This window comes from Ursus americanus, chromosome 10, assembly GCF_024610735.1.
Source record: "Ursus americanus isolate L20-20 chromosome 10, mUrsAme1.1.p, whole genome shotgun sequence".
Lineage (NCBI taxonomy): Eukaryota > Metazoa > Chordata > Mammalia > Carnivora > Ursidae > Ursus > Ursus americanus.
Window position 1 is genome coordinate 50,015,517 of NC_142136.1, and position 16,862 is coordinate 50,032,378.

General features: G+C 40.6%; 1 protein-coding gene across 1 annotated transcript in view; it reads left to right on the plus strand.

Annotated features, from left to right (window-relative positions):
- The window catches only part of WBP4 (WW domain binding protein 4), a 69,161-nt gene extending 55,585 nt beyond the window's left edge, over positions 1–13,576 (plus strand). The window contains exon 10 of the mRNA XM_087865112.1: positions 10,562–13,576. Within this exon, the coding sequence (XP_087721238.1) occupies positions 10,562–10,613 (52 nt within the window). The 3' untranslated portion in view covers positions 10,614–13,576. The remainder of the gene's footprint in view (positions 1–10,561) is intronic.
- Positions 13,577–16,862: the final 3,286 nt, after the last annotated feature.

Sequence of the window (16,862 nt, forward strand, 5' to 3'; positions counted from 1 at the left end):
TCCCTCTGCTACTTTCTCTCTCTCTCTCCCTCTCTCTTTTCTCTCCCTCTGTCAAATAAATAAAATCTTTTTAAAAATTATAGAAATAAAAAATTTTAAAAACACTAATAAACATGCAAAGAATAAAGAGAAAGAAATCCAAACATATCACTAAAAAAATCAGCAAAACATGAGAGAACAACATAAACGATCAGAGAAAATCTTCAGAAATAACCACAAAATAAGTAACACAATGGTAATAAATACATATCTATTGATAATTACCTTGAATGTAAATGGACTAAATGGTCTAATCAAAAGATACAGCGTGACAAAATGGGGGGAAAAAATAAGACCCATCTATATGTTGCCTACGAGACTTACTTTAGACCTAAAGACACTTGTAGATTGAAAGTGAGGGGATGGAGAAACCTCTATTATGCCAATGGATGTCAAAAGAAAGCTAAGGGGCGCCTGGATGGCTCAGTCAGTTAAGTGTCCGACTCTTAGTTTCAGCTCAGGTCGTGATCTCAGGGTCATGAGATCAAGCCCCACCTTGGGCTTCATGCTGAATGCAGAGTCTGCTAAAGTTTCTCTCTCCCTCTCCCTCTGCCCCTCCTGCCTGCTTTCTCTCTAATAAATAAATAAATCTTAAAAAAAAAAAAAAAGCTGAAGTAGCAATACTTAGACAAAATAGACTTTAAAAAAGACTGTAACAAGAAACAAAGAAGGACACTATGTAATAAGAAGGGGAAATCCAACAAGAATATATAACAAATGTAAATATTTATGCACCTAACATAGGAACACCCAAATTCATAAAAGTTAATAACAAACCTAAAGGAACTAATTGATAGTAACACAATAATAGTAGTGTACTTTAACGCCCCACTTACATCCACGGACAGATGATCCGAACAAAATCAACAAGAAAACAAAAACTTTTTTTAAAAAAGATACATTTATTTATTTGAGAGAGAGAGAGAGTATGAGCGGGGAAAGGGGTAGAAGGAGAGAATATCCAAGCAGACTCCCACTGAGTGCAGAGCCCAACGCGGAGCTTGATCTCAGGAGCCATGAAATCAGGACCCGAGCCAAATTCAGCCTAACCGACTGAGCCACCCAGGCACCCCGAAAATAATAGCTTTGAATGATACACTGGAATCGATGGATTTAACAGATGTATTCAGAACATTCCATCCTAAAACAGAATACACATTCTTTCAAGTATACATGGAACATTTTCCAGAACAGATCAAATATTAGCCCACAAAACCTCAACATATTCCAGAAGATCAAACTCATACCATTCATCTTTTCCAACCACAACACCATGAAATTAGAAATCAATCACAAGAAAAAGTCTGGAAAGAGCACAAATATATGGAGGTTAAATAGCATTCTACTAAACAATGAATGGGTCAACCTGGAAATAAGAAATTAAAAATTACATGGATACAAATGAAAATGAAACCACAATGGTCCAAACTTCTGGGATGCAACAAAAACTGTTCCAAGAGGAAAGTATATAGCAATACAGGCCTACCTCAAGCAGCAAGATAAATCTCAAATAAATAACCTAACCTTATACCTGGTGGAGCTAGAAAAATAACAACAAAACCTAAAACCAGCAGAAGGAAGGAAATAATAAAGATTAGAGGAGAAATAAATGATATAGAAACTGTAAAAACAATAGAAACCAGGAACTGGTTCTTTGAAAAAAATCAATAAAATTGATAAACCTCTAGCCAGACTTATCAAGAAAAAAAGAGAAAGGACTCAAATAAAATCATGAATGGGGGGCACCTGGGTGGCTCAGTAGGTGAAGCGTCTGCCTTCAGCTCAGGCCGTGGTGCCAGGGTCCTGGGATCGAGTCTCACATCAGGCTCCCTGCTCAGCTGGGAGTCTGCTTCTCCCTCCGCCTGCCTCTCCCCCCTGCTTGTGCTCTCTCTCTGACAAATAAATAAATAAAATCTTTTTTAAAAATTAAAAAAATCACAAGAAAAAAGAAGTAACAACTAACACCATAGAAAATACAAACAATTATAATATTATGAAACACTATATGCCAACAACTTGGACAACTTAGAAGAAATGGATTAATTCCTAAAAACATCTAAACTACCAAAACTGAAACAGGAAAAAATAGAAAATTTGAACAGACCCATAACCAGCAAAGAAATTGAGTCAGTAATCAAAAACTCCCAACAAACCAAAATCCAGGGCCAGACGGCTTCACAGGCAAATTCTACCAAACATTTAAAGAAGAGTTATTACCTATTCTTTTCAAACTATTCTAAAAATTAGAAAAGGAAGGAAAATTTCCAAATTCATTCTATGAGGCCAAAATTACCCTGATACCAAAACTGGGTAAAGACACCACTAAAAAAGAGAACTATAGGCCAATATCCCTGATGAACATAGATACAAAAATTCTCAACAAAATACTACCAAACTGAATTCAAAAAATCATCCCACCATCATGTGGGATTTACTCCTGGGTTCAAAGGGTAGTTCAATATTTGCAAATCAATCAACATGATACATCACATCAATAGGAGAATAAAAACCATATGATCACTTCAATAGAGGCAGGAAAAGCATTTGACAAAGTACAGTATTCATTCATGACAAAAACCCTCAACAAAGTAGGTTTAGAGGGAACATACCTCCACATCATAAAGGCCGCATATTAAAACCCACAGCTAACATCCTTTTTTTTTTTTTTTTTAAGATTTTATTTATTTGAGAGAGAGCAAGCAAGAGAGAGTGAGCACAAGCAGGGGGAGCGGCAGGCAGAGGGAGAAGCAGGCTCCCCGCTGAGCAAGGAGCCCAATGCTCTGCTCAATCTCAGGATCCTGGGATCATGACCTGAGCCCAAGACAGGCACTGAACCCACTGAGCCACCCAGGTGCCTTCACAGCTAACATCCTTAATGGGGAAAAACCGAGAGCTTTCCCCCTAAGGTCAGGAACAAGACAAGGATGCTACTCTCCCCATTTTTATTCAACATAGCACTAGAAGTCCTAGACAAAGCAATCAAAGAAAAAAAAAAAAGAAAGAAAGAAAGAAACGTCATCCACATTGGGTAAGGAAGAAGTAAAACTTCCACTATTTGCAGACGACATGATACTATAGGTAGAAAACCCAAAAGACTCCACCCCAAAACTGCTGGAACTGATAAATGAATTCAGTAAAGTTGCAGGTTACAAAATCAGTGTATAGAAAACTCTTGCATTTCTATACACCAACAATGAAGCAGCAGAAAGTAAAATTAAGAAAACAATCCCATTGGGGTGCCTGGGCGACACAGTCAGGTTAAGCATGTGACTCTTGGTTTTGGCCCAGGTCGTGATCTCAGGGTTCTGAGATGGAACCCCACGGTGGGCTCTGTGCTCTGAGGAGTCTGCTTCAGTTTCTCTCTCCAGCTCCCTCTGCCCCTCCCCACCACGCACACGCTCTCGCTCTAAAATAAAAATAAAGAAGTCTTAAGGGGCGCCTGGGTGGCTCAGCTGTTAAGCGTCTGCCTTTGGCTCAGGTAATGATGCCAGGGCCCTGGATCGAGCCACGCATCAGGCTCCTGCCTGGTGGGAAGCCTGCTTCTCCCTCTCCCACTCCCCTTGCTTGTGGTCCCTCTCTTGCTGTCTCTCTGTCAAATAAATAAATAAAATCTTTAAAAAAATCTTAAAAAAAAAAACCCATTTATAATTGCACCAAAAATAAGAAACCTAAGACTAAATCTAATCGAAGAGGTGAAAGACCTGTACTCAGAAAACTATAATAAACACCAAGGAAAGAAATTGGAGATGACGTAAAGAAAGGGCAAGATACCTTTTAGGTCTCTCTCAAGTTTTGTGGTTTCCTCCCTACGGGGCCTGTACATTTCCTGAAACATAAGCTTCCTGGGGGCAAGGGTTTTGTCTGTTTTGTTCACACATCGAAAGTCCATGGCACTTCGGAAGCACTTAATACTTGCTGTTTAGAGAACGAATGAGAAACATAATCCGGAGAGAAATAAGCAACAAAGGAACTACAGATCATGCTAGTACTGTGGGAAAATTCGTGCTCCTCTACGCTGCCGGTTAAAATACAGGCAAGTTCTTTTGATGTATTTGATGGATGTGTTGACATCTTAAAAAGCTTCCTGGCCCCTCCCAAGGCTAGCCCTTTCTTGGAAATAACAAAGGGCTTGCCCTGGAGCCTTTCACATACAAACTAACCAATCTCAACTCCACCCTCCAGCCACCTCCTTATCTACTTCTCACACACCGAACCAGTATTTTCTCTGCCTAAGTCATCCCAGGGCCAGAGAGCAGGCAACGAGAGACCCCTCCGATAGCCCGGCATGCCCTAGAATTATTCAAACCCACCAGTCCTAAACCGTGTACTTTGCCCTGCCTTGCCTTGCCATTCCCACAGACACTCCAATAAAGACTTTGGCCAAGACTTTCCCCTTGTTCCTGCCTTCTACCAAAACCCAGCGCTCACCCTGTGGCCTCGTGTGGCACGTGGTGACCTTCTCTGAGACCTGTAACTATAATACACTGTCTCCTTCCAAGCCTCAGTCTTGTCTCTTCTTGTGGCCCTACCTACTTTACCATGCCCTGTCCAACGTGGACACTGGTACAGCACTATAAATGGATACAACATCGACAGAGAAAAATATATCAAAATTTACAAGTAGGTATCTGTTAACCTAGCGATTCCATATTCAGGGATGTATCCTATAGGTACTCTCGGGGACTCTCACATGCGCGGGAAAGAGAAAAACTCTCTGAAGGCCTGATATACAAGGGAAGCCATTTCAGATTTCTTTCTAAGTCAACATGACTGTATATTAAATTTACTCAAATCAAAAGCCTGATGCATGGCCCGCCCCACAGGCGTTGTCCATCTGCTCTGTGAATGAGTAGCCAAAGGAAAACCATCTTGTCCTTGGGATATTGATCAAGGCTCCTACTCCCTGCATTCCATGTGATTCCTGGCATAAAACTCATGATTCCTGCCTATATTCTAATCTATAATCTTTTTTTTTTTTTAAGATTTTATTTATTTGACAGAGAGAGAAAGCACTAGCCAGGGGAGCTGGAGAGGGAGAAGCAGGCTCCCCGCTGAGCAGGGAGCCCAATGCAGGACTCGATCCCAATACCCTGAGATCATGACCTGAGCCAAAGGCAGATGCCCAACCGACTGAGCCACCCAGGCACCCCTAATCTATAATCTTTGAGCTCTTCCAATACGTCAAAAAAGTACATAACTCTGTAAAATCTGCTCATTCTCTGGAGCTCTCCCCTCCCTGTGAAGAGCATGTTTCCCAGGCAGCTGTCCTGTCTCAAAACCCTCTTTCTTACTTTTAGAGATTCAAAAGGTTTGTCCATTTTGCATCGACCTTTCTTGGCATAGCTCTCAGGGTATCAGAGCAACTCACCTGAGAACCCCTGGGGGTTATCTGCACTCGGCCCTTTGTGCCCCTCCGACTTCTCAGCACCGCACAGGTGTATCAGTGAGTTCTCCTCAAAGCCAGCCTCCTCAATTTGAGTTGATGGTCCTCACTTTTATTCAAAGCTAGTCAGGGTTATGGGTAATGTTCTTTAGGTGGGACTAACCTAGAGGGGTTGGAGTTATCCTTTTAATTTGGCATTCTACCAATTGATGTTATTTATATAAGGCTTGAGTAAATTTTCTGGCTCGAAATAGGAGATGAACAATTCCGCTCCAAGGGAAGGGACACTCGCTCCTCTTGGCTGTACAACGCTTCAGGTGACTGAAAGCCCAGTGGGAGTGTCTGAGGATGTCCTCAAGATGTGTAGCAGTCTTGGGACGCCTGGGTGGCTCAGTTGGTTGGGCATCTGCCTTCGGCTCAGGTTGTGATCCCAGGGTTCTGGGATCGAGTCGCTCATTGGGCTCCCTGCTCAGTGGGGAGCCTGCTTCTCCCTCTCCTGCTCCCCTGCCTGTGCCCTCTCTCTCTCTGTCAAATAAATAAATAGGGGCACCTGGGTCACGCAGTCGTTAAGCGTCTGCCTTCGGCTCAGGGCGTGATCCCAGTGTTCCGGGATCGAGTCCCACATCGGGCTCCTCCACTGGGAGCCTGCTTCTTCCTCTCCCACTCCCCTGTGTTCCCTCTCTCACTGGCTGTCTATCACATAAATAAATAAAATCTTTAAATAAATAAATAAATAAATAAATAAATAAATAAATAAATAAATAAATAAAATCTTTAAAAAAAAAAAAAAGATGTGTACCAATCCATAGGAGTTTCCCGCCTCGGAAGTTAATTCATGATTGGCCCGTCCAGGGACACACACGTGAGAATGGATCATCCAGGGTTCTGAGCACCCCCCGCCCCCGCCCAAAGTCTTAGACCTCACTGAGAGAAACCAGTACTCCTCAGAGAGGGTGTCATAGTCATTTGGAAGTGACACAAACAGCACCCTCTCGATGCATTACACTAACCATCCTTAGATTTGCTCAAACCTTATTCCAAAACCGAAACTTCAGTGAATAGGGAGGGAGCTGTTTAGAAGCCAAACAACTCCCGGAAAACCAAGAACCCTTCACAGGAACTCTAGCAGACTCTGTATTCAACACATATGGAGCCTCTCCTTGAAAGTGCTCACTTGAAGGCGAAAATGGAACTCAGGGTCACCTGAGTCTCAGATGGCCCAAACAGGCTTCTTTGGACATGTCGAAATTAGCCTTCTCACACACACAACTAGAGAAAATCAAGACCAAGCAACCCGAAACTAGGAAGACACACGGTTCAGTCCGTGAAGCCCTGGGCTTCGGGGAGGAACCAACGCTCACAGAGGCACCCCTCGGCTTCATTTGGTTTATTTGTTGCTGCCGCTTTTGGCATCTTTGGTCAAAACCCGCCATGTTAGATCAGAAAATGGAAAGAGACTAATTAATGGATCCATAAACTCGAATGCTATCTTGCAATTAGATTTGTTTTAATAAGAGAGAGAAACACGGTGCGATATTATTCAGCCATGAAAATGAATGAAGTCTTGCCGTTTGCAAGAATATGGATAGAGTACGGTGCTAAGAGAAGTCAGAGAAAGACAAATGTATGATTTCACTCAGATGTGGAATTTAAGAAACAAACAAGCAATGAAAAAACAAGGGGGAGGAGAGAGACAAACCAAGAAACAGACTCTTAACTGTAGAGAACAAACTGATGGTTACCAGAGGGGAGGTGGGCAGGGGGATGGGTGAAAGAGGTGATGGGGGTTAAGGAGGGCACCTGTCATGATGGGCACTGAGTAATGTATAGAACTGTTGAATCATTATATATTGTACACCTGAAACAACTATAAAACTGTATGTTAACAATACTGGAATTAAAACGAAAACTAAAAACTTAAATAAAAAAATTTCTGCCAAGCTAGTTCAGTCCATGGAGCATGTGACTCTCAATCTTAGGGTTTTGAGTTCAAGCTCCATGTTGGGTGTAGAGCCTAATTGTTTTTCTGAAAAAAAACAAATGTAGAGGGGCGCCAGGGCAGTGCAGTCGTTAAGCGTCTGCCTTCGGCTCAGGGCGTGATCCCGGTGATCTGGGATCGAGCCCCATATCAGGCTCCTCCGCTGGGAGCCTGCTTCTTCCTCTCCCACTCCCCATGTTTGTGTCCCCTCTCTCGCTGGCTGTGTCTGTCAAATAAATAAATAAAATCTTTTTTAAAAAATGTAGAAACTATGTTTTACTTGCAAGAGTAACAATTATTGGTGACATATTTACTGATGTGGGAAAAAATGGTATTCTCACCAAAAATAGTGGAGAATGGGAGAAAAGAATAGTCTTTCTATTTTGAGTTTTATTATTATTCCTAAAAAAAAAAAAAAAGAAAAGAGATTTGGAAATTGTACTTTTAATGTCCTCTCTGCAAATATTAATGAAAAAAGACTAGATTTTGTTTGCACTTTGTTATATGTGTTTATGTGTGTTATAAATGTAAGATATTTTTTCCAAGTCCAGATGGTATTGCTAAAATTAATTTGTAAAAGAGCTCTATTTAATTGTTTTAAAGGCAAGCATTTATAGAAATTGTGCATTCTAAAATGCACCCAGACTAAATGTCTCTTAGAGACTAACCCAAATGTTTTTCAACTTCATATGATCTCAGGAAATATTCAATAATTAAAACTAGTTTAAGTTTGTTGTTTAATTAAAATAGACAGGTCTTTAGATTTATCAGCATGAAGTATAAAACTATTCTACCAAGGTTTACTAAAAGTCAAATAAGCTTGTCTTATCTCTGTTCCAAATTGTCAGCAAAAAATGACTTAAAATGATGGCTGATTTTGTTTTGTTTTGTTTTTTAAGATTTCATGTATTTATTTGTGAGAGAGAGAGAGCACAAGCAGGGGGAGCAGCAGGCAGAGGGAGAAGCAGGCTCCCCGCTGAGCAAGGAGCCCGATGTGGGACTCAAACTCAGGACTCTGGCATTATGACCTAAGCCAAAGGCAGATGCTTCACAGACTGAGCCATCCAGGTGTCCCTGATTTTGTCTGTCTTATCAAGTTTCATGCTATCGTTGTTATGAGCAAATAGGTTAAATAAAAAGTGTTACAGCTTTCAAAATCTTTGGGTAGCCTGAAACTTGGAAGTTTTGCAAAGTTAAATGATGCATCGGGCTGAACTCATTGGATATCTGTCTTTTCCAAATAAGACAGATACGAAAGTACCGATGACTGAATACAGGTTTGTCTGCTTTGGCTTCTTACTGTGGAGAAATTGGAGGATACTTGGGTCTGTTGGCAAACATGCTTTTTTGTATTATGAAAAAAAATGTTTCTAGAAATGAAAAAATGTATTCACAAATTTCTGATCTAATGAATTCTGGTGTAACGGACAGTGTACAATTGGTCACTACGTAGTGTTCCCCGGAGACTAATATTTCTAAAAGTTAAAATTCTTGTAAATGTAATTAAGACTGATGGAAATGATAAGGGAAGCAACTCTCTCTGCATGGAAAGATGTGTTTTTTGATAAGAAGGTATCAGGAATGGAAATACATTTTTGTTGAGGGAAAAGAAAGCAAGTTTGTCTTAAAATGAGAATGGTTATTTAGAGACAGAAGGCTTAGGACAAAATCTGAATGAAAAAGAAAGCTGTAGGTTTTGTTTTGTTTTGTTTTGTTTTTTTAGAAAGCTGTAGGTTTGTAAGGGGAAATCTTTGGAGAAGAATTTTATGTGTGCTCAGGACTGAATAAGATTGGAATCAGTGTGTTTTAAATGTACATTGAATAAGATTGGAATGAGTGAGTTTTAAATGTACATTCATACATTGATATAAGATTTAGCCTTTCTCTCTGTTAAAAAGACAAAGTTTTCTTGGATTGTTGGTCTGCTCTTTTTTTTTTTTTTTTAATTTTATTTATTTGAGAGAGAGAACAGAGGGAGAGGGAGAGGGAGAAACAGGCTCCCCACTGAGCAGGGAGCCCAATGCGGACCGATCCCAGGACCCTGAGATCATGACCTGAGCCAAAAGCAGCCACTCAAAACAACTGAGCTACCCAGGCGCCCCTGTTCGTCTGCTCTTGATAAGAAATTATAAACAGGGACGCCTGCGTGGCTCAGCTGGTTAAGCATCTGCCTTCGGCTCAGGTCAGGATCTTCTAGCATCCTGGGATCAAGTCCCACATCGGGCTCCCTGCTCAGCAGGGAGCCTGCTTCTCCCTCTGCCTGCTGCTCCCCCTGCTTGTGCTGTCTCTCTCTCTGACAAATAAATAAATGAAATCTTAAAAAAGAAAAGAAAATTTTTGTTTATAATTTCTTCTATACCTTGTCTTTATCAGTCTATACCTTGATTACTTAAGGAAGTTAAAACTCAATATTAGAAGGATCTAAGTTTTGCTAATAACTAGGTAACCTTCTGTATTTGCCTTTGGAACGTCTTATTTCCACCTTGGTTAAACAGCTAATTAAATATTAAATTTTATAATGATCTGTAATCCTATTTAGGCATGTGCTTTAAAGACTTTTTATTTATTTATTTGAGAGAGACAGCGGGAGAGGGGCAGAGAAGGGCAGAAGGGAGGGAGAAGCAGACTCAGACACCCCCTGAGCATGGAGCTGGTGTGGGGCTCAATACCAGGACCCCCAGATCAGGACCCAGGCTGAAATCAGACGCTTCACCACCAACCGAGCCACCCAGGTGCCCCTGGGCATGTGCTTTAAAACCTTCTGAGGTTTTTTGTTTATTTGGCTTTTTTTTTTTTTTTTCTTTTGTGGAGGAAACCTTCTGAGGTGTTTAACAAAACCTCCCAACATTGGGATTCTAAATGAAGTCATTTTGACTAATTAGGCATGTTTGTTTATTTGATGGTACTGCGTGGGGAGCATTGTCAAACAAACGAGGATAACCCTTCTTAGATTACATTCTATAGGTAAATGCTATAACTTTCAGAAATCATATGAAATTCCTGAAGTTTTAATATGTTCTGGTATAAGGTCATCCCTTGACATTCTGATTATTAAAATGTTCTGTGTCTCAGAAATAGCTGGATTTCCTTGTCAACTGCATATAATGAACTCTCATCGGATCTTTAATCATGGCCACTAACGAGTCTTTTGTCATTTGTAGTTTTGTTCTGATGCTCTTGCAAAATGTGTTTCATCTTCAAGCGGATTCATGAAAAGGATTTTTTGACAAACACTGGTTTCTAATATATTTAAAGTAATAACACTAAGCTGAGTAAGAATTTGCAAAACGAAAGGAAAAGCTGCGTTCAAACAGATCAAGAATTAGTAACATGAGACCGAATGAATTCAGAAAGATTATGGTTTTGACGACTTTTGGGTGACACTTTGCTGGTCCCTCTACTGTCTGCTCTTCCAGATTTAAGCGAACTTTTTCTCTGAAGATATCTACGACTTACAGAAATATGATAAAGTACTCCTTTGTGAACAAATTGAAACACTTATCTTTTCTCCCTACCTGAACCTTCCAGAATTCAGAAACTCTCAGTGAGTATTTTTTCTTTCATGGCCATTATAATTATTTGCATACGTTCAGTAAGACTCCGTGCTCCTTGTAACAGGACACCATTGGAAACACTGGTTATTTTCCCAAGGCTTTGACTGGAATGTCGTACCTGACAAAGACACGCATAGACTCAGACATGGCCAGACGGCTAACTTTAAGGAACTAATAAGACTGACTTTATGGAGCCCACAAAGCCCGTTGGAAGTATCGTCTACTACCTTGCTTACAGAGTTCCCAGCAGCCTCACCAGATGAGTAAAGAATGTCACGTCCTGGCAGGTGAAGGAACCTCAGGATATTCTGGGGACCTCAAGAAGAATTCACCCAAATCCACAGGTATTGCAGGAAAATCTGACAGCAAGAATCTGGCTTGGCTTCTGGTCTTGAGGGCTACTAAAAGTTCAATCTAAAATTACTTATGGTAAGTTCCAGCAAAGCAGATTTAAAAGAACTTATATGGTCAATCACTATTCTTCCTGTGCTCACGTAAAAAATCAGGCCAAGTTTGTTGGAACTGGACTTGTTTTACAAACAAATTAGTCTTAATTTGGCTATTTTGGGTAAACATGAGAGTGATTATAGAAAGAAAATGTGTCAATAACACATCTTTGTAGATATTAGATTTTAATACTCTTCGTTGTAAACGGGGGACTGGACCCTGATTTCTTCTAGTGTCCTCCAACGCCCACCTACAACTCTCCAAACTAACATGGCGATTTTCCTCCCATCTTTCTGACTTGAAATCGTTTGAGAACTGAAACTGCCCTTTCCCCCGAAGCCCTGCAAATTGAAAATACAAGCAGCTTGATGTCCAGGAATCACCGCAAGAGCTCACACATCCTCAATCTTTGTGCCTATTGCTCAGTGGGCCACTTGAAGATCATGAGACGTGTGAGCCACAAACCAGGATGAGAAGTAATGACATCAGAATAGACTGCTTTTCCAAGATTCGGGACCAGGCCTGTATTTCTTCTCTTCTTTTAAAATTGTAATATTAGGAAGAGAGTAAGCCTACTTATTTGCTTTCACCTATCCCTTTATTACACTCTGATAAAATATTATGGTTACCCACTGATTTAACTAATATAACTTCAGTACTCCCCTAGTGCTTTATTATGATAACTTACGTAAAATGTTTATGACCTCTTGGACATACTCTAATGTTCTTTTAGCTTCTGATGCTTATATGTTACAAAGGACCTCCATTAGAAAGACCCTTCAAGGAGTACAACCCAACTCACGTTTAACCTGTATTATATATCAACAGATTGACCATTGTGTCTCTATAAACTTAGGTGATAATTTATTAAGAAAGGTCTCCAGGTAAAACAATGGGAGAAACTTAGCGGCAGCTTGTCCGACACACCAAAATACCCAGTGTACACACAAACCAAGTTTTGTGGATGGAGTGGCCTAAAACAAAGTAAGAAAAAACAATGGCTATCAAAGATGCTACTTCAGGAATGACTTAATGGACCCAGCCATCTCCGAAATCTAACTCTGCCATGAAACCCAGAAGGTTCTGAGGTAACTATGGGTCAACGACCTTCTCCATTAACTGCAGAGACCCAAAATGTACAGCTCTTCTAATTTGTGGAAAATCATTAAAGACTCCTGTAATTTTTATATAAATGTTCAGTTACTGCCTTAATACTCAAAATTACAGCCAACCAGATTTATTTGACATCATAATAGGAAAAGAAACTATTGTAGATATCACCAGAGTTCTTCCCATTAGAGGAAGATGGGCCTTATTAGCCAATGATTCTTATTGGATTCCAATATCAATGGACATCTGTGAATTCAGCAAAATATATAATTATGCCCTGAACACAAGGGAACCTCGAATTCACTCCAACTTGGCCTGTAACAGCTACATTTATACAAACTGACATATAGTATATGGGGAAAAAGGAAGATTTTGTTGGGAAGGTTTACAAAACACCTCTGTAATACTCCTTGACTTATTTTGTAACCAGAATACTTTTCATTATCATACTACTGCTATATAATGTAATATTGGCTTTGCACCTCAAATAGAATTGCCTGCTTCTAACAAAAATTATACTAATATTGATATTAATGACCAAATGTTTTGGGAGACAGAGTTACAACTACCACAAGATGTAATATCTATGGAAACTAATTGGCCAGAGAAATTGTTACATATATAATAACAGAAAACTTAATGACTACCTTAAACCAATCAGATCAAACATATCACAAAGTATAAATAACTATAGATAAAAAAAGGTAAACAGATACTCAAATTAATTTAAGGTTATCAAAATACTTGTAATGGATTTTTTTGGGTTCTTCTCTTGTCATTGTATTTCTGCACCTACTCTCTCCATTTGTTACTTGGAATATTTTATTGGAGTTTTATTATTATTTCTATGCTTATGCTGTAAGTGTTACCAAAAAATGTAAAGGCAAAGCTCACCACAAAACACACATGTAGGGACGCCTGGGTGGCTCAGTCAGTTAAGCGGCTGCCTTTGGCTCGGGTCATGATCCCAGGGTCCTGGGATCAAGTCCCGCAATGGGCTCCTTGCTCAGTGGGGAACCTGCTTCTCTCTCTGCCTGCCGCTCCCCTTGCTTGTGCTTTCTCTGACAAATATAAATAAATAAACAAATAAATAAATAAATAAATAAAGTTTTGAAAACACATGTGTAATGTGTAATGTTTACACAACAATTCCCTCTCATTGAAAAAAAAATCAATTCTAATAGTCCTGATTAAAGCTCATTCTGCTGACACCCCCCCCACCCCGACGGACACTCCTAGGTGACCCAAATGGGGCCTGGCGCCGGGGACATGATGCAAACAGGGCAGACAAGCAATCACCCTATATCAAGAGACGAAATAATGATCATCAACACTTTGTGTTAAAAGATTATTGATCAAAAGAAGGAAGCGATGAGAGAAAAAACTCTTCTAAAGGTCTGATATAGAAGAGAAGCCATTTTAGATTTCTAAGTCAACAGGACTGTATACTAACTTTGTTCAAACCAAAAGCCTGATTTACGACCTGCCACGCACTCGTCGTCCATCTGCTTTGTGAGGAGTAGCCTAAAGGGAAACCATCTTGTCATTGAGATCCGATCCAGGCTCCTCCTCCCCACATTCCTTTATGATAAACTCATGATTCTTGCCTACATGCTAACCCATCATCTTTTTTTTTTTTTTTATTCGACAGAGATAGAGACAGCCAGAGAGAGAGGGAACACAAGCAGGGGGAGTGGGAGAGGAAGAAGCAGGCTCATAGCGGAGGAGCCTGATGTGGGGCTCGATCCCGCAACGTGGGGATCACGCCCTGAGCCGAAGGCAGATGCTTAACCGCTGTGCCACCCAGGCGCCCCTAACCCATCATCTTTTGAGCTTTTATGATATTTTTAAAAAGTACAGAACTCTGCAAAAACTGTTAGTTCTCTGGAGCGCCTTCTTCCCTGTGAAGACCATGTGTCTTGGGTAGCTGTCCTAACTTGGGCTTAAATAAAACTCTTTCTCACTTTTAGAGATTTTAAAAGGTCTGTTCATTTTGAGCTGACAGCAGTGACCTGTGTAAGACTAACGTGGCGCTATTTCTAAATTGGATCAGAAGCAACTTGAAAGTCTAGCAACACAAAACTGATTAAATTAAAAGGAACTCTACATGTGCTTTATGAATTGATCTGCAAGATACATTTTTATGGAAAAGAAGGAAGATTCAGAAAAGGAAGAACAGTGCACTGGTGAAAAACAAATGCCTTAGGGCCAGACTGACTCTGCCAATACCCATTTTGTACCTGTAGACCTTGGTAAATTTTAGGCAAGCTATTTAATCTCTCTGCCTCCATCTTCTTATCTGTAAAATGGGGATGTTTTTTAGAGAGGTTTTAGGTTCACAACGAAATTGAAAAGAAGGTACAGGGGTGCTTGGCTGGCTCAGTTGACAGAGCCGGTGACTCTTGATCTTGTAGTTGTGAGTTTGAGCCCCATGTTGGGTGTAGAGATTATTTAAAAAATAAAACCTCAAAAAAAAAAAAAAAGATAAGAAGGTACAGAGAGTTCTACATACCCCCGTCCCCACACATGCGTACCCTCCACTATCGGTATCCCTCAACAGAAGGGTACATCGGTTACAACGGATGAACCCACATTGACACACAGTCCCCCAAAGCCCAGAGCTTATATTAGAGTTTACTCTTGGTCTTGTATTCTTCTTGGATATTCTGTTCTAGTGTTGTTAGTTTTCATTCTTTTATTTCTTTGCATTTCGTGTTGGGAGATTTCTATGGACATCCCTGCAAGCTGACTAATTGCTAACTTGTCCATGTCCAGTCTACTAATGAGCCCATCAAAGGCATTCTTCATTTTTACAATGTTTCTTATTTCTAGAATTTCCTTTCGATTTTTTTGAGGTGGTCTCTCTCCAATTCTGTTTCCATCTCTCCGCACATTACTCTTCTGTTCTTGTGTGTTGGCCACTTTTTCCAGGAGAGGCATTAGCATTTTAATCAGTTATCTTCAGCTTCTGATGATTCCAAAATCCTGAAATATTTACGTCTGTTTCTGATACTTGTTTTGTCTCTTCAGACTGTGGTTTTCAGCTCTTAGCATGCCTTGTAATTTTTTTGTTGAAAGCCATTCATGATGTCTTGGAGAAAAGGAACTGAAGTAAATCAGCCTTTACTGTGAGATTTTTATGTCGGTTTTCCTTTGAGTTAGGTCGTGTTTAATGTTTCCTACAGTTGTAGGTGTCAGAGATTTCCATTTGATCTGATGTCCTTGTTCGTCTCTCCCCCATTGTCTTGGCCTAGAAATTCCTTCTCAACTAGAGTCTGAGCCTTGCCGTTCATTCTTTCCAGCTGTAATCCACTGTTTTATATATATACATATAATCCTATACACAGGATCCCTGGTGATGCAGTGGGAAAGCGCAGGGAAAGGGAAGCATCCTAGAACCTGATGATTAAATCTCAGTGTGTTAGTGTGCCCGTGGGCTGTGACCTTCACCAACGGTTTCCCTTCTTCCCCACGTCGGGTGATCCTGGGAGACTGGAAGGTACTAGCATTGGAATTTCCCAGGTCCCACCTTAGTTAAGGCTCTGATAAAGCAGTTTCCTTTGATGGTGGGCTTTTGTTATGAAAAACAGAATGCACGTGGGAGCATTTCAAAAGGCTACTTTTCCCCTTAGGCATATTTCAAAATGGTTAATTTTCCCCTCCCCCTGGGCCACACAGAGGGAGTTTTCTGAGGTCTGTGCTGCGGGACCTGGTGCTGCTCCTGGAGGTAAAATCCCAGAAGCAGGGGGTCCCCCCACCCTCCGCCTCTCAGGAGCTTTTAACTGAGGCTAGTCCACAACCAGCCCCCAGCGACTGTCAGTTAGCTTGTAAGCGTCCCTACCAGTGCTGGCTGCCCGGCTTCTGCTTCAGGTAAGCTGATCAATGCTCTCTGTGTTTCCCCGTCTTTCCAGTTTGGGGGGTGGTGGTTGGTCCGGTGACCCCAGTTTTCTGATGGCTCTAAGAAAACTTATTGATTTTAATTTTGATGAACTTTTTTTCTTAGGAGGGCTGGAATGATGACTTTCAAGCTCTACATGTTAGAGCGGTGACTATCAATTTCTTAAAAAATCTATTTTAAATAACTATTTTAAAAATCCATTTCCCTTTGCCAAGCCTCCCATCTTCACATAACAGAGTCACTTTGGTTAAGGTACACATTCAGAAAGGCAAATTTATCTACGCTTACGTGCAGATGTTCTACAAAAGTGAGTCTTGAATCATTGCTACACTTTTCCCTTTGTACCTTTCAGAAGTCAACTTTAACACGTCTGCCTCGGTTCCTACACCTGTGAAACAGGTATGCTATTTTGTGTAACTAGTTCTGGTTGACTCGTGTTGTAGAATTGCTTCC